Source organism: Morone saxatilis, unplaced genomic scaffold (assembly GCF_004916995.1).
Source record: "Morone saxatilis isolate NCDOM2014 unplaced genomic scaffold, NCSU_SB_2.0 Contig24, whole genome shotgun sequence".
NCBI classification, from domain to species: Eukaryota; Metazoa; Chordata; class Actinopteri; family Moronidae; genus Morone; species Morone saxatilis.
In genome coordinates, this window is record NW_023339807.1 from 14,581,246 (window position 1) to 14,607,767 (window position 26,522).

The window sequence follows — 26,522 nt, forward strand, 5'->3', positions numbered from 1 at the left end:
ATACTCTATTACAAGTAAAAGTCCTGCATTCAAACTGCTACTTAAGTAAAAGTACATAAGTATTCTCAATAAAATGTATAACAAGTCAAAGCCCCTGTGACTAATAAAGTATCATATTTTACATGATCAGATCTTTAATACTGATGCATCAATGACTACAAAGTATTTTACTGTTGTCCAGGTGCAGCTAGTTTTAACTACTTTATATATAGTTAGTTTAGTTCAAATTAAACACAAAGGGAATTTACAAAAGGATAATAAACAAAACTAACAGTGCTTCCAAACCTAGTTATCACAAGATACATCTGAGGGATCGTGAGATGATTAATGGGAGTGGAAAAAGTTTGAATTCATTTTTAAAACTTTACTTTAATCTTCAATTTTTCCTCTTTCAGACTCAACAACAATTATTATAAGGAAACCATGTGAGATGTTTAGAAGGGAAATCTCCCTTTGGCAGAACTGCAATCAACTCATAAATATCTGAAACCTGTGACAAGGAGCCTCAAGTAGATTCTATTTTAAAAGCTTATAATGTTTTTTTAAATAAAATCTTAACCTGAAAAGTAACTAAAGCTGTCAGTAAAAAGTAAAATATTTTCCTCAAAGTACCTCAAAATTGTACTGAAGTACAGTACTTGAGTGAATGTTCTTGCTTGTGTGTAATACCTGATGAATGGGATATGGCACTGGTGTCCCCTCTGGCACATGCAGCTCTGTGTCCTTAAAAAGGCCCTTCTTTTCCTCTAGATCCTTCCCACCAGCCTGTCAGAGCACAGAAACAGAGGTCAAAGGTCAATGAATATAGTACAGGCTGAGGTAGAATTGAACCCGTCACACTCACGCCCACATTTGCCCTTTTTGCTTTAGCTCCGTACTGTAGTAGAATGTAGTCAGGCATTGAGGGCAGGTTTTTATAGCCCAGTTATTTATTGAACCAAAATGACACGACAATGGGAATTCTTATATCCCACTGCCGGACAAGAGAGCAAAGTCTACAGACAAAGGACTAATGCTCAGTTTAGTAACACTTTCCATCTTAGTTCAGTGTTTTAAATGAGTTACCAAAGGTTTTCCTCCACTTCTTTAACCTTGCAGACAGTTATTGCCATTTTCTTTGCACAGGGGACATCAATTATCATAAAAAAAGCCTGTATGCATTCACTTCCCATGAACCAAAACAGTTTCTATAAATTGTACATGAATAAATCTACGCATTAAACCACACTGATTGTTTAAACAGGTTCATGTATTTTGAGTACTGTGAATATGTACTGAAAGACTGAGGCAGCAGTTGGTAGTGCGATGTACTCACAATGCTGAACAGGAGTGGGAGCAACAACAGATGCACCATGGGTGTCATGATCATAGTCTGGGAGGAAGAGGAGGAGGAGGAGGAGGAGACATGGGGAAAGGAGTTAGATGAAATGGTGAAGGAGAAAGCAGGAGGTTGAGGAGGCAGAGAGGTGACATGAAGAGGATTTAAATTACACATTCAAATTTCTAGAAAGCATATTATTCACTGTGTTCTGCTTTTAAATCCAAATATCATGTAGAAATAACGAAAACTGATAATTGTTACTCAATCCATCTAGAAACAATTAAACCCAGTGTACCTCAGAACATTACTTTCTCTGTTGGCAATGGGTTATTGATTCATAAAGACAGGAAAATATGTCCTCTGTCCTTGAGTGTCCACACGTGCATGCTATCTCTCTTGGCCTCATACTTTGAGCGAAATGGGAGCTTAAAGTCCTTCTATGTGCGGCTCCACCTACACAACCGGGTGACCCACCCACCTCAGGGTACAGCAGAAACTGAAAGTCAGAGCTTACATGCAACACCAGATTTTCTTTACAAGCCAACTTTTCACAGTGGGTGTCTATTTGACGCAGGTCTAAGTGTGTAACCTCAGTGAGTTTACGGCAGTCAGAGTGCAGAATAACATAACAGCCTTAATTGTGCGTTTGTATATGTGTTTAAAAAGATTGATAACTAACACATGTACTGTCTCTCTGACATCCAAAAATGACATATGGAAGATTAACTGGTAATTTCATGTGTCAGACACTTTGACGCTGCTCTGCCACGGTATCTTCAATGCGTCTCAAAGAGGTTATAAACTCAGACGACAGCAGAATATATGTACAGTGTTGTTTGAGTTAACATTAGTATGACACTGCTTTGGATAACAATGGAAAAAACTTAACATACATGAAACTATCAAATATATCAGAGAATGCGTTGATACATTATCAAATTTAAGAGTGCTGGACTCATAAAGTGCAGTAAGAGAGAAGGGTGAAGTCAGCCGCCACAGAAAAGTGAAGGTGACATTGAGTCGTGGCTAATGACCTTTTTGAAGCACAACACTTCACTGCCCGCCGGTTGCTACACTCCTTATTAACAGATTTTAAATTTTACTTTACTAGTTATTAATTAGTTGCCTGAATTTGTTGTCTGCCAATTATTAGTATTTCTGTCTCCGTGTTGACCACTACCTCTGCTGACTGGCTTTGTTTTTACTAACCCAGAATTAAGTAGATGACTCCTAGTGAGGAAAATAATTTAATTATTTACTGCAGGTTTGATGGTCGAGGTGGTAAAGTTATACAATGATTTGGGTGTTGCAGGCCTTCTCTTCCTCCTTTTTATCATAATGACTGAATGAATTTCAGCTGCTATGATAGTAAATCTAGTGTACCATACAAGCAATATCCCCACAAAGCCAGGCACCGACACAACCCAAGAAGCCACAAGATGGAGAGATTGGTTTTCAGACATGCCAACACCTAACACCAAGGCCCTACCAAAGTCAAGTCAAGATCACAGCACTTTTTTAACAAACCGAAAGCATCTGACACATCAAACACAACCTGTTAAAACCAACAGAGGCGGTCCAGTTTGTGTCCCATTCTCACCCTCAAAATATACTCCAAATACTTGACATTTCCAAAACTGGGCGACAGGAGAGTGAGCAGACTTACCTTGCTGGGGAGACTGAGCGAGTCACTCCTTAGACTTCAGAGTGATCTGAGCAGCCCCATCCTGTCTGGTCAAACGTTAACCAGGTGCTAACCAGCTATGTTTTATTGGATCTAATGATTGTCTAATCACCCTGCCCTCATGTCGAGACAGCCAATGGGAAGGTAGCTGACAAAGAGCGAGGAAGGAGACAGGAAGAACAGAACAATGATACATATGATATTGTGAAAGACAAAGCCATTAATATTGTACCTAATATCAGTCACTGATTTTACATGAATCCTCAAATGCTTATAGTTGTGAGTTCTGTTAGTGGGTTATAGTTGCAAAAAACAAACTGGTTGAAGAAATCTCACAGTCTTAGTCTAAATGTGTACTTTTTTATAATGCATGTGTGTGAATTAGTAACAAAGAAAGATAAAGGTTTGAACAAACTGGGTTTTATACTGTGTGATGTTTCTCTAGAAATCTACTATTCAGCGTTGAAGTTTCTAATTTTCTCCTCAGACTTTGACCTACACACCTCTGCACTGTTTCCTGTCAGCTTTTTCCATTAGTAGCAGTGCCTGATAAGGAGTTGTGTGTAGACAATAGACTAACAGATTACACTGACAATCCATTGCCTCATAAGAATGCAAAGTTACGGGGTCATCTGGGTGCTTCAGCAGCTCAAGGCACAAATCATTAAATTGTTAAATAGGGTTTGATTCCAGCTTGTGATCTCGGTCCTGTCTAAACTTCTAAAAGTGTATAAATGAATGCAACAGAAATGCATTAAAGGTGACCTTAAGAGAGGATGTCAGTGTTGTCACTGAGTGTTATCCTTTATGACCCAACCTCACATGTATCTGGGATTATCTTCCATACATCCTGATGCACACACTATCAAAGCAGTGAGCTTTACAGGCTGTAGAAAGCTGCTCGGAAACAAGGCAGAGATTTGTGCGAATCTGCAACTGTATGAAAAGCGGGCTGTGAGTCAGTTTCACAGGACGGCTATTTAACCAGAACCTGTGACTGCAGTGTTGATGGTTCAGCGAATGAAGCCGTTAATTCAGATGGAAGTGACTCTGTTATGTAAAGCATGGGTCCATGTATCTGCCTGGATCCTGATAGATATTCTGTCCAACATGCACCAACACCATCTGCCTGACACTCCCTGGACTGAACATACAAAACACACACACACACTTCCTAGGCTCCTTTGAATGTTACCTTGGCAACACATTTCCCTGCATTTTCTGACAAAACTGAGTTTGGGATCCGAGCAGGCGGTGTCTGAGCATTATGTTCAGTGTCACACTGTGACCCGAATCTCTGATCAGTCAAATCACTTTGTTCAGTCAGCTGACACACACACAAACACACACACACACATACGCACATTAGACTAATTTTGTTTCTGAAAGTTCAGCTTTAATGTCAGCACCTGACTCATCTTTTATCAGCTCAGTTGTGTTGCTGTTAAACCCTGTTTGTGTAAGTGTGTCTCTTTTGTGTCAAAGCTGAGTCATCCATGGTAACATCTCATTAGTAAGGTTGAGATGACAGACAAATAGGAGAGTTTTTTTTTTTTAATCAAAATTGCATGATGTCACTTTATTTCAATAGGCAACACTGAAACTGCATACAAGTAGCAAAATACATAAATCTGGTATTTATTTACAGTAAGTTCAAAACACAACACATTATGAAGAAATTCAAAGTAACGACTAAATAACCATCATACCAAAATGACCTTCATCAATAGCTTACACCTGGTAATGTTAGCACTTTAGGGATCGACAGACGACACGTTTGGCAGGGATGAGAGCAAAAGAGATGAGAGAAGAAAGGAGAGAAAATGCTAGTATTTATTTCTTTGTTCAAAACACAGAAATGAACATCACATCCTTCTGTCAGTTCCCACCAGCTGAGCTCTAACCTCCAACATTTAGGCCACTCAAACATGAGTCTTTGCAACAGGAACTTCATTTCTAGTCCATTTCGTAGGCTGACAAACTGAGCCCAGTCCTCTCAGTCTAGTTCAGACTGCAACATAATGGTGACTCTCGTGTACACTGTGCTGGCTGTGCCGAGGGTGGATGTGAACCACTGAGGACTAGGTTTGAACCATCCAACCTTTAGCCCTGTAGAAGCAGGCTTCCCTCCAGCCCATGTCCACATCCTCCAGGCTGTAACTTGTTCACCTGCTCAAAGGTTTAGTGTAGATCTGCCAGGGGCCCCTACAGCACAGAGAGATCATGGCAGGACTTAGATTTTAACCAGAACGCCACACTGGGATTGTTCTTTGCCACCACCTTGTCGAGGAAACGTTTGGCCTTCATTGGAAGGCTCTCGCGGCGTGTGTTACAGCTTATGTGCCTGCGACGCTTGTTGGCTTGCTTGGAGTCACGGCGTAGACGCAGCTGTCGCACTATGCCGTGGAAAGCCTCCCAGACGTTGTGCTGCATGGCGGCTGAGGTTTCGATAAACTTGCAGTCAAACACAGCAGCACAGGCACGGCCCTCTGAAACAGAAAGTCAATCATCAGTACTTTCATAAGGGAAGGAAACCTCACAGTAAATAGTACAAACAGAGGACTGTGTCCCCTCCATTGGCAGTAAATAGGTCCCCTCACCACTGACTGACACTTCTCTGCGTCGCACCAGGTCACATTTGTTCCCCACCAGGATGATTGGTGTGTGCTGGGCAGGACGGAAGCGACGTAGGGTTATCCGGAGCTCTGAGGCTCGCAGGAACGAGGCCCGGTCAGTCACAGAGTACAGCAACAGGTAGGCATCACCTGTCTGCATGTAGCACTCCTGAGCCCATTCGTTGTCGGTCTGCAAAGACAAACACACACAGTCAGATACAGGACTTACAGTATGGTGTGTGTGTGTGTGTGTGTGTGCTGGCATTTAGGCTAAGGTGAAATCACTGCTCTGTTTTTTGTCTCACCTCTGCATCCCATGAGTCAAGCACAGTTAGAGTTGCAGGCTCTCCATCCACTTCAATTTCCTTTTCACACATTTCAACTGAAATTATACAAACAACAAACAGATTTACATTAGTAAAATCATAGACTTATATTCTCCTTTTGTTGACAGCAATGTGTTGGACATTATAATATAAAAATAATAATAATATTATAGGAAATTAAAACGTGTATGGTGCTCAATACTGAGATTAGAATGACCTTTTCAGATTTTTGTTTGTATCCATCTAAGATTTATTCTAAACATGAAACAGATCTGATCAATAATAGCATTATAAAAAGTTTCTGTATAGTTTTTTTTAAATATTTTTCTTACCTTCACACAGCTCGCAGTCATCGCTGTCCATGCTGTCCGCTGCTCCGGCGAAGATGCTGGCGAAGGCGGTCTTTCCGACCCCGCTGGCCCCTAACAGCACCACCCGGTACGGGCTCCCGGGCTCGGCCGAATCCCCGGCGGAGTCGGTGGAGATGACCGAGTCTGAGGACGACCAGCTCCCGCGGCTCCCGTCCGACTCCCCGGCGGAGCTGGTGCAGGACTTGGAGCGGGAGATGCAGGCGGGGACCCGGGTCAGGAAGCTGTCCGGCAGCAGGTGACTGCCGGGGTCGCAGATGCTCCACCGGTGGAGCTCGGTCTGCAGGCGGAGGCTGTGTCGGCGGACAGTGGAGAGCATGGTGCCGGCAAATTAAACTGAATTAGGCTGGATTACCCGACAGCGGTGGGATTAAACCTTATTTAAAGGTGCTGCTTTAACAAAAACACCTCCAAAAAGTCTCCTTTAAAAGACGCTTTTACACTTTCCTATGCGCTTAATACTTAAATGTCCTTTTGTGTCTGCATAAACTGATTTCAAAAGGACACTAAGTTGCTCTCAACAGTAAATCACTGCACCCTCAATAAGAGCAGATGAAAGTCTGATGCTAAGACGTGAATCCCGCATTAAAAAGTTCAATTGGGGCACAGCAGAAACATTTGGTTGTTAAATCCCGGAGCGACATTTACAGCTGCTGTGTCTTCTTGATGTCTGCTGCCGTCTGTCTCAGTAATCTCCAGCTGAGTGTGTCTCTAATGCTCAGATGGGGTTTCCCTGTGGTTTATATACAGAGCAGGAGGAGCACAAGTGGTGGGTTTACAGTGATGTGTTGGGAATTTACTGTTTTGACTCACTTTTTGACTCACTGCTTGTGTTTATATTCACACCAAAGCGGTACTGAATTATGTAATATAGGGCAAAAACATCTTTACAGAATAGAAATATAGAAATGCAAGGTTTTCTGGAGCTTAATACATTTGCTCTTGTTTTGAAAAACCAGAGACATGGGCAGGATAGCAGTGGTGGAAAATGTGCACCCCTATCTAGAGCGAGTGGTTTGTCCCTTCTGGGCTACNNNGGCAGTTCAACATGGCAGACTCTATGTAAAGCAACCTGCAGTATCTGTAGATATAAAAGGCTCATTACCAAAAACAGAATGATTCCTATATTCAGGTGATTATACACTGATCTGATTTTCTTTATCTAATATGATTGTAAACAGAATATATTTAGGTTTGGTTGAACAAACAAGCAATTTGATACCATCATCTTGGATTTTGTGCATTTTCATTCACAATATTCTGACATTTTACACACAATTAATTGATAAAATAACGATAATAAACAATAAAGTTTAAATAATCTTCAGTTGCAGCCTGATTTCAGTACCGATAAAAGATGCAATAAACTGCAGAGGCCAAATTAAAGGCTGATTTTGTTTGTATATGAATTATTCAATAATGTATAAATGTTGGCAGAGCTGTACGCAGGTGCCAACAGTAATAACTGATCCACACTTCTGCTGCTGCCTGTCCAACCTGATAGATGATTAACAGACATGCTAGATTACAACTTGGGCCAATAAAGAAACCATAAATTATTCACAAATCCTATTTTCTCCAATCTTGGAACTCTACCTTGGCTAAATATCACATATTAAAAATCAGTATTTGGCAAGATATTCTCATTTATAAAATTATCCCTCTCTTAGATTAACCATTTCGAGGATAAAAGTTACAACTTCCGGGAGCATCTACAAGACAAAAACGTGTGCTTGTCTCCCCAACACTGAAGTGAATAAAGACGTGTTGGCAGGACTCTTAAAATGAAAGATACAAGGTGTGGCTCAAAGCTTTTTATATCAAACAAATAAACACACCCCGAGTACCTGGTTTATTAGCTGTAACTGACTGTGGGAGTGAAAGCTGTCATATCTGACATCCACATGACCTTGGTGTCTTTTTAGTGTCACAGTATCTAAACGTAGCTTCCTATCATGAGTTACTGAATAAAAGCTTTAGGAAGAGGATTAGCGTGTAAGCCCGAGCTCTACTGTCAGCAGCACCAGCATATTGTTAATGGGTTGGAAACCACCAGTTGCTATTTCATGAATGATCCATCTAACAATGTACACAAATGTCCAGATAGACCCTGGATTACTTCATGTACTCTCCTAACTCATAAACATCAGATTTTCATTTGCCAGAGCACTTTGTGTGTGTGTGTGCGAGCAGGGAGAGTTATTACAGTGATTGTGGGATTATGCTGCTTTTTCGGCTGTTGTTTTTCAGGACTTCTGTATCGGGTTGTGACCTCATCCTTGGGACCTGCTGCTGTGTATTACAGCCCTGATCTGCCTGACAGATGATTGGACAACATTAAATCCTTGTTAAGTGCTGGAGCAGGACCAGAGTCAGGAGGAGGGGGTGGATGGATGGATGGAGGGGGAGGGGGAGGGGTTATGGTGATGGCTGTAGATAGGAGTGTGATGTGACCTCTTTCTCTCTAGCCTTCTTCCACTTAATGTAAAACATACTCTCTTATAAGGTCAGTCAGACAGTTGAGATGTGGACAGAACAGGCTGTGCCTACGTACAACAGAAACAAACATATTTGTGCCTTCTGCCACTTGGTTGTGGTTTCTACAACTGTAGAGATAGCAGATAGACCAAGTGAATTAATTCGATACCCCTTGTATATAATGGACTTCTGTGGAATCAGATGGGCCTCAATATTAATGATGTCGAGACGTCTGATATGCTACAGATAATTCCCTTTTGAATCGAGCCATGGGAGTCTCCAAAAACACCCACACACAAATGCAGTGAGGTTCACACATGACAATCGGATTGTAAGTGCAGGTTCAAGGTAGGCCATGGCACCAAAACAACAGCAATATGTATCAGCAACAGACAATTCATCAATTCAATAGAATATCGACTTTCACTTAAATGCAAAACACATAAGCACATAAGGAATATAACCTGGATCATATCATATCCCTTAATAATAATAATAATAATAATAATAATAATAATAATAATAACGGAGCTTGTCGTGACTTTATCACCATAGTCGGTTCCACCCCTTTGGTTTGGTTTAGTTTATTTCAGTCCTTTCAAGTTATATAACTTGAGGACCTTACTCCACAAATGAACTCCTTTAACTGCTAAACATTGTTTGTTTTGCATTTGTTTTTGTAAACATGCAAATTCCTTTTCGTTCATATTGACTCACTCTAATTTGCAACACCCTCTGGATATAGCCTGGAAGCATCTTAGTTTTTACTTTATACATGAATTTGTGCCATTTTATAGTCAAATCACCAAATCTGTAAATTTGAGAGCATGTGAGTTCCTAAATAATAGGTTTGCTGAGTCATGATAATCAGCCATTTACCATCCGTATAGGTCTTTTCTGTTTTGTGTGCAACAATGTCATCAGAAACATCTCAAGAAACCACAGTCAGTCCACGATGGAGAGATACTCAGCAACAATACAGAATAAAACATCAACATTGAAATTACCTGTGTGCCTTGATAAATAAAGTGGTCAAATTTAACCTTTTTTTCCACCTGGCACCGGTCTAGGTAATTAAAAATGATGATGGAATAAAATTAATAATTCCTCACGAGCCCCAGTTTAATGAGTTCGACTCCAGCCTGTGTCCCTTTGCTGTGCGTTATCCCATCTCTCTCGCTCCCTCCATTCCTGTCGCTCTTCAGCTGTCACTATCGATTAGAGGCAATAAAAGCCCCCAAAAACATTTTTTAAATATGTGGATTGATTTACATTTATATATAATATTTTTGTGTGCATTGAAAATATTTTTTTGTGGATAGCCCTTTAAATATAGGTCACTAAATACATTTGTGAAATATTCTGTGAACATTCATTAATATCTTATATAGAGTTCTCGAAGCTTCCAGTGAGTTTGAAAACAAGTCACTCAAGAGAAACCCCACTGCTGAAGTCACCCAGGACAACAAATCTTTAATATTAGGCCAGAAGCAAGAATGAAGTCAATACTCGTCTGCATCGAACTCCCAGCATTAAAATATCAAAGGGAAGTATAGGGCTGCAACTAACGATTTTTTTCATCATCTCTCAAATAACTGATTCATCCGTTGGTCCATACAACATCAGAAAAAAAAGCCCAAGGTAACATCTGCAAATTGCTTTTTTTTTTGTCAGACCAACAGAGATATTGAGTTTACTATGAAAACAAGAAACAAGAAAAAACCTTGTAAAACCTCTCGTTTGAGAGGCTGAAACCATCCAATGTGGTAATGCAGGACAGCTTGAGATATGAAAGGGAGGTAGAGAAAGAGAGGATGAGTCGCACCAAAGAGCTAAAGGTCGAACCCACTGAATGGTCTGTGTGACATTATCACGTGGACCTCAAACATTGTGTTTCAATCCCATTTAAGGTCACTGTTTTGGATAAGCAACTACTTGATCAAATTTTAAATTGAAATGGAAGTACAAGGCTTTAAGATAAATTTGGTCAAGATATTCTGGCTCCTTTGACCTCTACCTGCAAACTAAAAGAGCAGAACAGATGGGGAACATGAATAACAAAGAGAGACACAGAATATCATAAATTGGGTTATCAATATTATGCACAGTCCAGCAACTGAGCCTGAGCTTGTACCTCAAAAGGACAGTGAGCTGTTTTACCCATACACAGTGTGCTGCTGGTGGGTTCGTCTGCTGAAACTCAAGTGTATGCAGTCTGTTGCCATCAACTTTGGAGACTACATCATGAGGCCATAAACTACAAAAACAAGAGGTCAGCTCTGTGAAGTACAGACTGCATCTATCTTCTCTATCTATCTTATGTCACCTCTAAAACCATGTGCAGCTTCAATGTGAATGATTCTAGGACTGATGATGAATGAAATATGAGAATATCGTGACCTCAGTGAATGTTAATACCACAGACTTGGCCATGCAGCCTCTACAGCTCTACGGTACATTCAGATCTTCCACAGAGGTCCTGGGATCACAGGGAATACATTCCAATCTGTTATTCAGTCTCTCCGTCAAAACAACTGCATCTCTTTCTCCCCCTCCAGCGGTGGAAAGTCAATGGAGCGCTCAGCTTAAAAGAGGGATTGGCAGTGCGGCCAGCAGCGGCTAGTAAGAGCTTTACACAAACAGACAGACAGACAAATTCCACCTCATGCACCCACCAGCACATGGCCTCTGAGACTGTTAGAGAAGTGATGCGGATCAATGTCCCACTTTGACGAGTGACACTTAACTGACACGTGTCCAATACCAATACCAAAGTGCCGTGACACAACATGTGACCACTCTGAAAAAACAAACCAGAGACAGGGCAGTATCTGTAGTAAGTTGCTTGGGTGACCGTTGCTTGGGTTACAGTTGCTATGCCACCACTGGTTTCTGTTTCTTTTTTTCAGACAAATCTGTTTCCTTGTCTGAACCAAAGGACTTTGTATTGTGGTAGTGAAATAGGGCATTTTATCCATCTTAGTGTCACAGCTCTGTTGATGGATATGTCTGTCTGTCTGTTGGTCGGTCCACCACTTTGGTCCAGACTGAAATATCTCAACTACTGGATGAATAGCCATGAAATTGTACAGACATTCATGGTCCCCAGAGGATGAATCCTACTGACTTTGGTAATCCCCCAAACTCTTCATCTAGCATCACTAGCAGGTCAAAGTTTTCACACTCATCATTAACAAGGTGGATTCCCATAAAAGTTTTGTACAGACATTCAAGGAGTCCAGGATGATGAATCCAAATGACTCTGGATGAATCCCTGATGTTTCCTCTAGTGGAATACACCCACCATGAATTGGCCAGTCCAATGTCTGAAAAAAATATTTTTAAAAATATATAACATATCAACATAAAACATGTTTCTGCTGCTTTATTTTTTGCAACAAAACCATGCTACTTAAATATGTAGCATCCCTAATTACTAATTATTTTTCGCACTCTGAGCACGGCGGGCAGAGTGACACTTTGCACAGGAAGTCAGGAAGTGTTCACTCATTCATCCCTTAAGGAAAAAACATTTGGTCACCCTTGTTCTAGTGTCACTGTGATTCTGGTTTTTTGTGATGGATTGGATAGATTGCCATTTCGCCAATTTACATCAACATCAATTCAAATAAGATGTTGAATGTGACAAACATACCTGCATAATGGCATCAAGTAAGTCAATCAAAAGAAAATGAATCACCAAACATATTGATAAACCATTATTATTTTAGCAGAAATGGTAACATCATATGTTGGTCAGACAAAACGAAACATTTAAGATGTCACCTTGGGAAATTACAACATTTATATAGACCAAACGAAACAAAATAATCAGTAGATTAACCAAAAACAAAAATAACAGTCAGTTGTAGCCTTAGTGAGCATGCTGATGTTAGCGTTTAGCTCAAAGCACCACTGTGCCCAAGTACAGCCTCACAGAGCCACTAGCATGGCTGGAGACTCTTAGGTTAGTTTCCACAGACTACATAATAAATAAATGTGATATCTAAGGTAAATAAGAAGCTTAAGACTTTGAATTCTGGTGTAGGACTGGCACTAACAGATTAAATTCACAATGTGGCCACAGAGAAACAGAAGGGGTCTGCATAATCGCCACGCTGCCTCCAACACGCACACATGCTGATATGCCACAGAGCTACAACTGTCATTTGTATAAAGGAAAATCTCCACATCCCAGAGACCCATTTATTATACAACAAAGTTGCTTAACAATCACGCAGTGCTTATCATCAAATAAATTATAATTACACTGTTTATGCAAAGAGACATTGTACTGGAGCTCAGTCAATCTGACAGACCCGAGTACAAATCATATGTGAATACAGGGCGCGCGCTCACAGAAACACGCAACGACATAACACCCACGCAGCAGCTTTGTGTTGAAGAGCATGAACAGACCAGTGTTATCCAAAATAACAGACTGCACAGATCGGAGTATGGCCCTCATCAAAAAACCCTGCAGATTCACAAGGTCACTACATCAGACACACAAACTGTGACATTACAGCAGAAAACTTCAGGCTGAAGACAGGTTTTCATTCAGCTCACAATGATATACACAAGGTGTACACTGCCAGCCATAAACTAAATTATTTTCTATGGATAGTTGTATACACATTCTCTCCATACCACCCATCTTCTGTCACCTAAACATGTCTCAGAACGACATAAATCCTCTATGTGACGCAGCAAATATTACTCTAGATAGACACAGAAGTACCTCTGCTGCACGCTTATCTACAGTATTGTGTGGATATAAAACATCCCCGGCCACATTCATCCATGCATCTAAAATGTTCTGCTTTCCCCAGGAAAAATTCTTCAGTCAATAACCAATCTTCAACTTCTTAAAAGCTTGTTTATTACACGTATTCTTTTTGAATTTCACTTATTTAATGAAGTTTTACAGTTTATTCGAATAAATAAAGAAAGCATTCAGGAAAATAGACAGAATCTCAAAAACAATCACTTAAAACTGTTGGAAACTGTATTGCGGTTGTTGGCAGCGAGTGTTTTAGTCATATGTTGCAGACAGGCTGCAGACAAAGCCCAGAGAGCCTGAAGACAAACACGTAGAAGAGATTAATGTGTGTGAGTCAATTACAGTGTGTAATTTAGTATGTTTGTTTACTGAACTGTGTGAGAGATAGTGGTCTGAAAGGCAAAGGTGATGTGGCTTCGTGCGTGATCGAGGTAGGGGTCTGAGAACGTGTGTGTGTCACCAGAGAAATGTCTCCACTGCATCAGCTCGGACATGCTGAGATGCTTCTGCGCTGCCCCTCCTCGGTCACCTTGGCGACCAAGCTGGCATGGCCTATTGGAAACCTGCTCCTCCTCCTCTACGACAGCTGAAAATGAAGAGAAAAGTGAGTTAATGAGTCTCAGTGAAGTCAAATACTGGCAAAAGTGTATGCAGGGTAGTGCTGGACGATATGACCAAAACATTGTGTCATGGTATATATATTTTTACGGTTTCACTGTATTTTTTATTATTTTTGGAGATAATAATAGTGTCTTATTCTACTGTCAGAAGTACATAGAACACAAAAAACATTTTAATATAATCATGTATATACTGAAGGCTTTGACTGACGAAGGGTTTTCTAATATGTAATAATATTAGCCAACAAATTTAACTTTTAAATTGTTTCTTTTTCAAAACTAAATATTAAAAAAAGTTCTATAAACATTAGAAACGGGCATAAATACTTTATATAGTATAGTGGTATTAATATATAATATTCATTGGATGTATGAGTTTAGTATTCAAAGAGATTTCTCAAATTCTCTGATGTAGAGCTGCAACTAATGATATAAAATTCTTATCATACAGGAAAAATAAAACCGGTGTACTGCTTCATCCGGTATATCGCCCAGCACTAGTGTGGGGCCTCGCCTATGTGCCTACCCTGGACTGAACCGTCCATGCTGCAGCTGCAGTTCAGCAGGTCGTGTGTTAGAGAGGGCGTGTCTGTCAGGCTAAAAAGATCTCGCAGTTCACTGGTGGAGAAGCTGGTGTGCTCCGCCCCTTTTCCCAGGTCAACCACCGTCCCAGAAAGACCCTGTTTGGACACCTGTCTCTGGAATATACGCTCCTCAATAGTGCCTGCGAGGTAGTTGCACACAACAAAACATAAAACTTCACATCAGCCTGGTTCATGGTTTGATAAACATTCTGGCTCCTTTGTGTTGTACTACTAGTATTTGTGTATTCTGACCTGCAGTGAGGAGACGATAGATGTGCACAGTCTTCTTCTGTCCATCTCTCCATACTCGAGCCATGGCCTAGAAGGAGAAGTGGCAGGGGGGAATGACACACATGTGCACAGCACCATCTGGTGGATATGCTTGTATATGAGCGTTATATAGTCTGAGGGCATTTTCACGCTCAATTCATTTGGTCCAGACCAAGAAAAATATAGATCCATACACCCATAGTTGTTGCCTTTTAGTTATGACCTGGATCATGTTCACACTGGATTTTTATATACAAACAGGTAACTCATTCATTGAACAGTTTCAGTGATGTCATGCTGTGTGATCAGGGTTGTGTAAGAGGAGTCAAGCAGTGCTCTACGTGTACATTTATGTTCTCTGTTGTCACACAGAGCTCACAAAACATAACAGATTATGAGCATTATTTGTCGAGACTGCAGCGCAACCTTTTTGTACACGTACAGGTCGGCAGAGCGGGCCATCCACTAATCAGAAAGTTGGCAGTTCAATCATGCATGTCGAAGTGTCCTTGAGCAGGACACTGATCCCCAAACTGCTCCAGATTCTGTGTCATTGGAGTATGAATGTGTGTTTTAGCAGTTGGCACCTTGCTGTGTGAATGTGGCATGAAGTGTAAAGTGCTTAACAACACAACAACACACATCTGTTTCACTCCTCTTCACTAACGATGTAATGCATATTCTTTTTACTATGATAACCAAATTATTTGCAGACATATATAAATTGCTTATACAGGTCGCTTATAAAATTGCCTTCCAGACCCTAATAATTCACACCAAGTAAATTATTTAATAGCAGTTTAGCTTTAGGATTCATGCTGAAATCACAAATCAGATATCAGACACAAGACAGAAGAGTCCAAAAACAAAGCCGTTCGAAGTATGTGAGTGTATCTTACCTGGATATCATTGGCAGGGTTCCAGTCAATATCATACAGCACCAGGTGTGAAGCACCCACTAGGTTAAGCCCCACCCCACCTGCTTTGGAGCTCAGCAGAAACAGGAAGTTCTGAGAGTAGGGACTATTAAAACCGTCAACCAGCCGTTGTCTCTGGCTGGTGGGGGTCTGTCCGTCAAGTCGGCAGAAGGTGTAGCCCATGTGTACACACAAGTCCTGGAGCAAGTCAAGTGTCTTAGTATAGTTGGACACTACAACCACCCTGCAGGGACACACACACTTTATCAGTATATAGAGACAAAAACACATACATGCAAACACCTGAGACTCACACACACACGTACACACACGCACACGCACGCGCACACGCGCACACACACACACACACACACACCTGTCTGAAGGGCTGAGTTGTCTGATGGCTGTCAACATGTCCGACAGAACCAGGAGTTTTCCAGAGTCAGCAATGTTGAATCCACCTGAAGAGTAGGATTCTGGGAAGAGTTCTTCCAGGCCCTCGTACAAAGAGTTCTCCACTGAACCACGGTCATTTTTTTCCTAAAGAACATAAGACAGTACTCACAGTTACACTAACATAAAAACATATACTATTTTGACCACAGAACTGATGCTCAGACTTCAATTAATAACGATTACAGCCATTAAATAAGTTCAAGCATTAAAAAAGATGCAGGTTTGACTCCCCCAACAACTAATAAAGAACTAAACCTTGACAGTGGAGTAGAGCAGACCAGGGTGGTTACAGAGCTTCTTCAGGGCAGTGATGCAGGCCAGGTGTGTGTGAGTTTGTGTGGAGGCCTGAAGACAGGCTCTGAACACTCTGTGGCCGAGGAGACGCGTGTATAGCTCTCGCTGCAGAGGGGTCGGGTCGCAGAACAACGTCCAGTCGAGACGAGGAGGCAGGTAGCGGTTGATAATCTCCTGCGTTCGTCTCAGGATGAACATGCCAGTCAGGCGAGAGAGCTCTGCTGCTCGCTCTTCTCCCAGAACTCTCTCCTCCTGTTGACAGACACCAGATCCGGTTTAATGCCAGACAAAGTTGTTGATGTATGTCAAGTGACTACATAGTAGAAATAAAGAGGGAAAGAAGAAGCATTACCTCTGTGCAGGAGGGCTGCCTGGAGCGTAGAATCGGCTCTTCATACACTTTCCTATATGCAGTGGAAGACCCGAGGATCCCCGGGTTAACAAACTCTATAATAGCGTAGAACTCCTGCAGGTCGTTCTGTACCGGGGTGCCTTCAAAAGACAAACACATCTATTATAAAACATTCACAATAAGTTGTAGTTGTCAGTCAGAGACTTCATTCCAGTGTGTACCTGTTAGTATGACTCTGCGATTACAGCTCAGGCTGCTGAGGGCTGAGGATGTTTTGATGTTGCTGTTCTTTAATCTGTGGCCCTCATCACAGATTACAAGACCAAACTCCATTTTCTGTACCTGAAAACAGCAGAAATGAACACAACATGATATGATGATATAAGCTGTTTATAACATGGACGCGTGACAGCAAGACACGAGGTGAACATACCTGCTCCAGGCAGCGCAGCAGCATTTCATAGCTGATCACAAGAACGCTGTGCAGCGGGGACAACACAAACTGCTCTATCCTGTGGTCCTATACATATGTCAATAAAGAATGTATGTTAATGACTTACAACATTATTATTAGACATTCTAGATGAAGGTACATTAGTAATCTGACAAAAAGATATTAGACGAGGAAAAGGCATGAGCCAACATGGAATAAGATATAAATAGAATCAAATGCAAAATGGAAGAAAAAACGCAACAAAAGCACAACGGGACAAAATACTCGAGAAAAAAAAAAAAAAAGGTTTAAAATAACACGTTTACAAAAGGGTTTTAACTTAAGATGAAGAGGAGCTAGCTTTAGAGCATTTTTCTTACTCCATAGCGAGCTAATAATATAGTTTCAGGTACACAACAACACTTTTATGTCTGTGTCTCTGGTCCATGTCTGTGGGGTACATGTGGGTTCCTTACTGTATTCAGGAGGAAGGGTTTTTTATTATTTTGTATTTATTTATATTATTTGTTAGTATTATTATTATTATTATTATTAAATGTATTTGTTTCATGTCACATGTTGCTGAATTCTCTGAAATGTAAAGCACAATGAGCTTACTTGTAATGAAATGTGTCATATAAATGCCTTGCAACATGATAAATTGAACCTCATCAAATAAAAGTCTTTCAACTTTCAACTTTGCTGCCATCGTGTTGCTCGAGCCCCTTGTAAACCCAGAAGAAAGAATTTCCTCTTCTCTCCTCACCTGATCCACAGTGAAAACACTGATCCTCTCACGGCCCAGCCATTTGTTAAACTCAGCGCCCCAGTTCTGCACGAGGCTACCAGGAGTGACCACAAGGACACGTTTAGCAACTGGTTTCCCACCGTACGGTCCTTGTTTAAGCAACGTCCAGGACAACGCCACGCTCTGGAGGGTCTTCCCCAGACCCATCTCATCAGCCAGGATGGCTCCATAGCAACCCACAGCTCTGAAGAACACACAATAAAACTAGTGATATAATGATACACTCAACTCATGCTTAGATACTTCCTTTTCTTTTTAAAACTTAAAGCTGAAAATATAACCCTGTCAACTACAGAAAATGGCCTCATATCTCTTGCCTCATAAATTAATTTTTCCATTCCATTGATTTGAATCTCCATATATTTGTATGGCGATTAAACTGTCTCATAATGTTTTGTGACATTCCTAAAATAAATCACTTTAATATGATCCATTTAGAATCCTAATAACAGCTTAAAAGGTCCAGTGTGTAGGATTTAGTGGCATCTAGCAGGGAATTTGCAGATTGCAACCTAGTAAATATCCCTTCCAAGTGTGTAGGAGAAACTACGTTGGACACAAAACTTGTGAAAAATACGACCGGCGCTATGTAGAGCCAGTGTTTTGGTAGAAGTGTATAAACTTGGCGGACTCTGTGGTAGATAACCAGATCCCCTCTGCAGATAGAAAGAGCTCATTCTAAAGTAACAAAAACACAAGGCTTTTATTTTCAGGTGATTATACACTAATGAAAAAATATGTTCTAGGATCTAAGATATGTCCTAGATATGTTCTAGGTTCGGCTCCATTACCTCATGCCCATGACACACTCATAGAGAAAAAGCAGGCCGTCTCTCTGGTGGGGTCGCAGGTGAGTGGTCAGGTATGGGTCAACAACAACATCAACCAAAGGAAGCCCCGACTTGTTATTAGACCACTGGTGGTTAGGAGAGGGACGAGGCATTACCAGTGCACCTGCAAAAGATCCAGAGGCCCGGACTATGTTTATACAAAGTGTTTGTGTTATGAAGAAAAGTGAAAGGTCAAGTCTTGTAACAAACCAAAATAAGCCATAAAATGTCAGAAATTATTACATATTTTTGAGTAAGAATTAGTATTATTAATCCTAACAAACACATCAAACTCAACTAGTATATATATAGTATATAAATATATATTTCCTTAAATTGTGGACTTTTAAGTAAAAGCTATACATACACAAGCAAAAGGTTATACATATAAATAACATTTCTGATTTAACCTACATACCTGGAGCCAGTGGGTCATGGCGAGGTCGGCAGGTCTGTTCCTCCTCTGGTTTAGACCCTGAGAGATCCGCTCTCCCCAGCAGCGTTGGGGGACAGAAAGGTTTAGACGCCAAGCGGCGAGGGGGAGGCGGAGCCGACATTGTGTGCAGCTCCTCTTTCTCTACCTGGACCTCTTGGAAGCAACGTCCCCTGGCGAAGTCCTCAGCAGAAATGACGCCCATCACCTCCACCTCCTTTCCTCCAATCATAAGGGTCTCTCCCTCCGACAGGGAGGCCAACACAGACACCTTGTAGCCACTTCCTGCACACACACACATGCAGAAACATACCCACTGAACAAATGACTGCATATACTGGAACAATGATCCAGAACTGCTATACTATACTGCTAAGTCATAAGAGCTCACTTTTGAAGGTTGAGCTTAAAGAACAACTTGACTCCAGCTGAGACTCTCTTGAATTTCTGACCTTGCTGCAGGGGTAAACAAGTGTACTCAAAGTGTAGTCACTTAACCCGAACATAACTGTTGGGTGTGTGAAGCTTGCTTAGATTTGACATAGCAAGAGCATACCATTGATTTGCAGATGATATCCTCAACTTCACTTTTCATTCAAACCTAGTGAGGCTTTTAGATCATCAAGGCTCTTAGACTGTCTCAAAGCTATTAGGCAGAGATTAGTGAACTAGAGATGCTTATAAATGCCTTTATCGCATCTTGCATCAACTTCTGTAACGCACTTCTCTCCTCACTTAGTACGCCTGCTCTTACTCGTCTGCAGGCAATCCAGAATGCTGCTGAATGACTACTCGCTAGATCATAGAGACGTTCTCACATTACCCCTATCACACTTAGATCTCTTCACTGGCTCCCAATTTAAAATTCCCACTCTTACTTAAAGAGCTTTGCACGGTCAGGCTCCTGCACGTGGCTGAACTGCTGCACCCTTACTCGTCAGCTCACTCCCTTAGGTCAAATGTGCTAAATTTGCTGTCTGTCCCACTTGCCTGCACGACTCGTGGTGATCGAACTTTAGAGGCTGTAACACCCAAATGGGGGAATATGGAATATTCTGTCAGCATCCTCAGTCTGCAGATTCTTTCAAAAAGCAGCAAAATACATATCTGGTTAAGAGTAACCTGTATGCACCAGGTCTACATTTAATGTATTTAGTATGAATTTTGTAACGCACTTTGTGACTTATGTCTGTGAAAAGTGCTTTATAAATATATTTTACTTATTTACTTTCCAACCAGAAGACTTGGTATTATATTACAATTTAAAGCTTTTCCCAACAGACTAAAACGTGACAACAAGATGAAGTTGAAAAAAAACATGTCAATAAGTAAAATACTACATGTAACTTGGGCCGTCTCGGTCTCACCCTTGCCAATGTCCTTGCCCTCCATATCTTTCAGTGTGGCTGTGCGGCCTCTTGTAACCAGGACTGCATCGCCCTCCCAGCGCTTGTGTTTCTTCTTACTGGCCTTACACCACATCACACTGAAGTAACGCGCTCCGTCCTGCCTGCAGCCAGAGTCTGAGCCTGAAGCTCCGGAGACAAAGGCCGACCCCACTGAAGGCGGAAGAGTTTGAGGAGACCCTGGAGTCAACTGAAGAGAACCGTTCACTCCTGTAACACAAAGACAGATATCACAGTGAAAAACCAACAGAAATATCTTTTTGGCAACCCACCAGCAGAGGTCACTGTAGCACCAAGTCTACACATCAGACCTTCACACACTCCCACCTTCATACATTCACATGCCTACAAACTTGAGTACCATTTGTGTCCTGTTAGAATTAAAAGTGCTCTTGGTCATCGTGTGTTCATATGATATGTAAAGACAATCCAGTTCAGAGAAAAGCTCTTCCTTAGAGGCTGAAAGTATGAGAGTGGATGTCTGTTTGACATGTAATAAACACAAGACCAGCAGAATATCAACCTTACTTTTTTTATAGAAATAAGTGAACATATGAACAAACTGTAAAAGAAACTGACAACACTTGTTTACCAACATTACAATACAATCAATGTTGTAGTCACATACAGTACATTAAATAACAATAACATCACAAAATCAATTCCACATCTCCCTTCTTTTGATCACATTAATTCAACAACCAGAGAGAATTTCTCACTTCTGCATTATTATTAAGGCCTTCAACAGTTTAACTTGTGCTTCAATTCTGGGTATCTGAAACTGACTTTTCAGGTCTAAAAAAGTGGATCTCTGTTGGTTTGCAGTGCTGCTTTATTCATTTGTAACCTACAGAATTTTGAAAAAGCACCCATAATTTGGTCGCCTAAAAGGGCTACAAGGAAATGCAAGGAAGGCAGCCTCCAGTATATAATTACAGTAAATGCTGTTAGAATATTTACTCTAACAATACTGGACAATAAAGATCATTAACACTATGCTGAAATTTCTATAGACACATTGTTGTTGTTCATGGATCTAGGCAGGAAAAGCACCATCATGGTACACGTCATTCATCACTACATTCCCTTCCAAAACCTCGACTTTCACATTTATTTTACCTACTTTGGCCTGTCACAGTGTTTGTAATGTGAGCATTTACAAGTTGTGTTGCCACTTCTGTCAATAAGTGAGAGAATGATGAAACATTTTTAACACTGACAAGCATAAACACAGACTGATGGCAACACAAGTCAGCCTTATCCAGGCTTTCAGTGTCTTTACTAGGCACTATGTTTCCAAAAGAGATTCAAGTTCTGAAACAGCTCTCAAACATGAAATGGATGAGTGTGATTGCTACACACTTTAAACTCCTCAGAGCCTCTCCCTTTCTAACACTGGCCCCAGATGTGCATGTTCAAGCTTGTTATAGAGGAATTGGCAGTCCGTGTCTGAGTCGAGCAGCCCTTAGTTTCTCCACTTTTATCTTGGCTCTCAGAAGTTCCTCCTCCAGTTCTTGTTTCCTCTTCAGCCCCTCCCTCTTCTCCTCCAAGTACATGGCAACCTTCCTGTGATTGGCCAACACCAACTCGTGCTCCTCTTTGGCCAGATGCAGAGGGCGAAACCTCTCGGGCTCGTGGTGAGGGTAGATGTCGTTGGGGTAGAGGTCGTGGCGTAAGGGCAGTGGCGACGTGGAGAGGGGGATGTTAACGGAGGATGGGGTGGGAGACAGAGATGCTTCGTAATCATGGACGCTTCCCAAGTCCTGCTCCTCCCGCTCCTGGCCTTCGTCCAGCCCTGGCTCTGTGTGTACGGAGAGGATGGGGAGGTCTGGTGGTGGTTTAACATCCTCTTCAGGGTCCAGCTGGACCACCTCGTGGGGGATACTTGGGACAGCTGCTGAGTAATCCTGAAATCCAGCCAGAGAGGAGCTGCTGCCAGGATGTTCGATAGGAGAGTTGTGCTTGCTGTATATTAATCTAAAAATGGAAGAAGGGATAAAAATAAGTGAGACTAGAAAGCTTAAACAGCGTTTATTGAGTGTCTACATCTTGTTTATGTGAGATGTGTAGAGACCTCTGTTGGTGATAACGCACACCAAATAAATCAATCAGTTGGCTAATTAAAGTAAATGAGAGGATATGAGGTGATTCACAAAACTAAAAAACAACAAACCTATGCTGCCTCAGATATGCTACACTATGCACATATATATATATACATATACGCACATTATTATGCATAAATACTAATACAACAAATACACTAAACTATTCAGTGGTTTGTTGCCCTCTGCTTCTGATCCAGTGTTGATATATTCTGCCTCAGCCTTACTTTCCGTAGCACTGAGAACTTGAGCCAAGTTCAAAACATTATTTCACATTATTTTAGGGTCCAAATTGTGATTGGTACATGTCTTATCACTACATGATTCAGCTGAAACTAAACTAACTGATCAATCAATATCAAACATTAAATAGCGGCAGGACATACTGTATTTTACTGTTGAGCGCGACGACGTACAGAGAGTGAGTAATCTGATTGGGCTTTGAAACTATGAGTCCAGCCCCTCCTTTCCCTCCTCCTCTCACAGATGAATCAGTATCATACAGACTACATAGTATTTTGGAGCTGCTGATGCATGTCTGAACTTGGTAAACTCTTGTGTTATCCCTCCAGGTAGGTATGAAACTGTGTGTCTGTGCCTGTGGGTGTATGTCACACTGTACCTGCGCAGTGCCTGGTCCTTTTCGTGGATCGGCACATGGTGAAACAGGTGAGGGATCATCTCCATAATTCTCCTGGTTGGCTCGGAGATGCTCGCTCTGTACTCTGGCTGGGCGTGTCTCCGCTGCATCACTTCCTGCTTGGCTGACTCCTTCAGCCTCTTGTAGAGGGTCCTGAGGCCCTGAGCGGTGCGATGGGGTCTGTCCCCTCCCAAGGCGTTGTACTGCTCAGCCACAGTGTCCCAGCACTTGTTTTTGTCCACGATGACCGCATGCTTGTTGGTGTGCTCCTCCAGGATGCGGATGTGAGGACGCACCAGCTTCAACAGGTCCAGCTTCTCAGAGAGGGTGAAGTTGGAGGAGCGAGCTTTACCCACCATACTGGACAGAAACACGGAGCTGGACGCCATCTTATAGCATAGCGGACTCACACAGACCAAGTCAGGCCTATGGCTGTCACCCCTCAGTAAACACACTTGATACTAAGGCTCCTCACTCTTCCCACCTGTCTTTTTTTTTTTTTGTCCCTGCTGCTGGCTTCTCTTGATCCACGGTGATAAAGCTAACACTGGTCTAACTCCCACACATATCTCATTTTCCTTCACTTCTTCTTCTTAAAATCAAACATAAGCTATGTCTAACATGTGCATGGATTCATACACTACTCCTTGGTTCCCTCTCAGCTACGTTGCACAACAAAAACAGGCTGTGCTGCACACAATAAGAATCAGGCTTAACTAGGCCAGCCTCGTTTAGGCCCCCGCCTACCGCGGAGGGCTTTGGATGAATTCCTCCCAGCTTAGGCTGACGTAGCTAAGCCGCTTAAGCCCAGCCCGACCTACTTACAGCTCGGTCTCTCTAAACCCCAAACCAAGCACAGCACAGAGCACAGCACAGCCACTCTGCCTCTGTAACACAGGGACAGACATCAGAGGGTCTGTGGTCTGCACAAATGAGGGAAACAGTCTAATAACACCGTATTACAGGTTATTAGGGGTCAGGAGAATATTTTTCCAAAACTGAGTGCCGCTTTGAAATAGCGCTGGCTTAACTAACTGAGTGGGGGGAGGGATCTGTGAGCGCGCTGCGCATGCCCGCAGGAGCGAAGCGTTTATACCCATTTCAATGCCGCTTTACGCTGAATGCAAAACAATAAATCTCAACTGTGCATCGGGAAGAACTGATTCGTTTGATTAAAACACGTGTTTCGGGCCGTGTGTGGGAACCGTGCCGAGCCACAGGCAGAGAGGGTGTGAGACGCGCGTTTTCAGGGTGGAAAACAGAGGCACTAGTTGCTCTTGCAGGAGGAGGGAGCGGTGGCTCACTGATCCCGAGCACAGTCCTAATCTGCCCGCCGCTGCCGCTGCACTACCCCGCTCATTTGCATAATGCTAGACCTGCTGTCACTCAGCCTCAGCCCGCCTGGTTTAACATCCACCTCCTCTGTGTGTGTGTGTGTGATATTATTAGCCACAGAGGGACAGTCAGGCACTGTGAAATGAGAAAGCATTGTGGCTCTGCATCACTCTCAGCGGCATCGCACGGTTGTTTATACAGAAACAGGTAAAAACAAAAACAAAAAAGTGCAATTCAAATGGCACAAACCGCACACTGGATGTATTCAAATGTAGTGAGAGCAGCATCGACCCGTGTTGTTGCTACAGTTAATGTTAAATAATGACTTCCAGTGTGTATGTGGAGAGAAGGCAGGTGTTTTGTGTTTAAGCTGTTTAAGTTGAGTTAAAGCAGACTACCTCCTGCTTCTAAAATTAAAAGGCAATTGAATTCTGGCTTCATGTTTGAGAAAAAATTATTTTGCAACTGAATATTTGTTAGTTGTGCCGAGAGGAATTAAATATCTCTGATAGGTAAACAGTTTCAGGTGTTTTGGCATCTGAACAGGAGGTAATTGAGCTAAAGATGTTTCCTTAATCTCTCCCAGATCTTTTTCTATATCATCGTCCATCAGAGAACATTGTCTTTTTAATGTACAGGCTTAATTGGTTGATGTTTCCAGTCCGCTTGCATTTAATTGAGCACTAATTAAGTCTCTCTTTAAAGTCTCAGAGCTTGCCAGTTCATATTTTCCTGAAAACGTGGACACTTAGTAGTCGTCATGGGAGTGAAATGAGAATTTTCAAGTAGTTATTATTTTACTTACATATACTAGTCCTTACATTGTGAACACACAGTGATCATTCCAGCTTCTGGAAGACTTTCTGACTATGTGGTATTAATGTGAGCTATAAATATGAATTCCCCTCACTCTCACACACGGTACTTCATACAAGTATGCCCATTACAATAGCAGCATTACCACAGCAGGTATTAGACATTGTAGCACATAAATGAATGAGTGTGATAAGTAATTATCAAGTCATGGATCATTTTTTATGTGTGTGTGTGTATATATAATATGGAAACATATATAAACAGACACACATATATACAGATACATATATGTATATAATTGTCTTTCCTGATTTGCCTGTATTTGCCTGAAAGAGACTTATGTTGGGTTTAAATGTCGCTAAATTTAACTGATATTTTTGTATCCAGCCCCTTTGTGTCTTACCTGCTGGTCTGTTGTCCTCTGTGTATTCCTCCGTGAGAGTGTCAGCATGTTCTGTCTCAGTCTCATTTTCTTTACTCTCCGTTGCACTCAGAACACGAGCCAGAGCCCTCGACCAGGCTGGAGCCGGCTCGGCAGCTTTGGACGGGACTTCATACTCTGTTTTACTCAGAACTGGTGCTGCTAGACTTCTGTGGACCTGCAGGACAAGAGGAAGAGAAACATTTGAAACAACGCTGGATGATGGG

At 41.8% G+C, this 26,522-nt stretch overlaps 4 protein-coding genes across 4 annotated transcripts in view; all 4 read right to left on the reverse strand.

The window, feature by feature from the left end:
• Positions 1-3,054, reverse strand: part of cdh17 (cadherin 17, LI cadherin (liver-intestine)) — a 12,573-nt gene extending 9,519 nt beyond the window's left edge. The window contains exons 1-3 of the mRNA XM_035671670.1: positions 2,988-3,054; positions 1,316-1,372; positions 670-765 (exon numbers count right to left, since the gene is read on the reverse strand). Coding sequence (XP_035527563.1) covers positions 670-765; positions 1,316-1,369 — 150 coding nt within the window. The 5' untranslated portion in view covers positions 1,370-1,372; positions 2,988-3,054. The remainder of the gene's footprint in view (positions 1-669; positions 766-1,315; positions 1,373-2,987) is intronic.
• Positions 3,055-4,549: 1,495 nt separating this feature from the next.
• Positions 4,550-7,036, reverse strand: gem (GTP binding protein overexpressed in skeletal muscle). The gene is made up of 4 exons (XM_035672808.1): positions 6,279-7,036; positions 5,926-6,002; positions 5,606-5,810; positions 4,550-5,494 (listed from the first exon to the last, which is right to left on the reverse strand). The coding sequence occupies exons 1-4, from the start codon at positions 6,631-6,633 to the stop codon at positions 5,211-5,213; spliced, it is 921 nt and encodes a 306-aa protein (XP_035528701.1). The 5' UTR covers positions 6,634-7,036; the 3' UTR covers positions 4,550-5,210.
• A 6,649-nt stretch (positions 7,037-13,685) lies between these two features.
• Positions 13,686-26,522, reverse strand: part of rad54b (RAD54 homolog B) — a 14,050-nt gene continuing 1,213 nt past the window's right edge. The window contains exons 3-16 of the mRNA XM_035671619.1: positions 26,278-26,473; positions 20,940-21,188; positions 19,558-19,857; positions 19,101-19,263; positions 18,268-18,493; positions 17,502-17,588; positions 17,290-17,410; positions 17,069-17,208; positions 16,678-16,968; positions 16,343-16,506; positions 15,949-16,210; positions 15,032-15,098; positions 14,722-14,919; positions 13,686-14,161 (exon numbers count right to left, since the gene is read on the reverse strand). Of these exons, the coding sequence (XP_035527512.1) occupies positions 13,941-14,161; positions 14,722-14,919; positions 15,032-15,098; positions 15,949-16,210; positions 16,343-16,506; positions 16,678-16,968; positions 17,069-17,208; positions 17,290-17,410; positions 17,502-17,588; positions 18,268-18,493; positions 19,101-19,263; positions 19,558-19,857; positions 20,940-21,188; positions 26,278-26,473 (2,685 nt within the window). The 3' untranslated portion in view covers positions 13,686-13,940. The remainder of the gene's footprint in view (positions 14,162-14,721; positions 14,920-15,031; positions 15,099-15,948; positions 16,211-16,342; positions 16,507-16,677; positions 16,969-17,068; positions 17,209-17,289; positions 17,411-17,501; positions 17,589-18,267; positions 18,494-19,100; positions 19,264-19,557; positions 19,858-20,939; positions 21,189-26,277; positions 26,474-26,522) is intronic.
• LOC118335372 (fibrinogen silencer-binding protein) lies at positions 21,503-24,756 on the reverse strand. The gene is made up of 2 exons (XM_035671620.1): positions 23,706-24,756; positions 21,503-22,955 (listed from the first exon to the last, which is right to left on the reverse strand). Exons 1-2 carry the CDS (start codon positions 24,110-24,112, stop codon positions 22,403-22,405), a joined length of 960 nt encoding a protein of 319 aa, XP_035527513.1. The 5' UTR covers positions 24,113-24,756; the 3' UTR covers positions 21,503-22,402.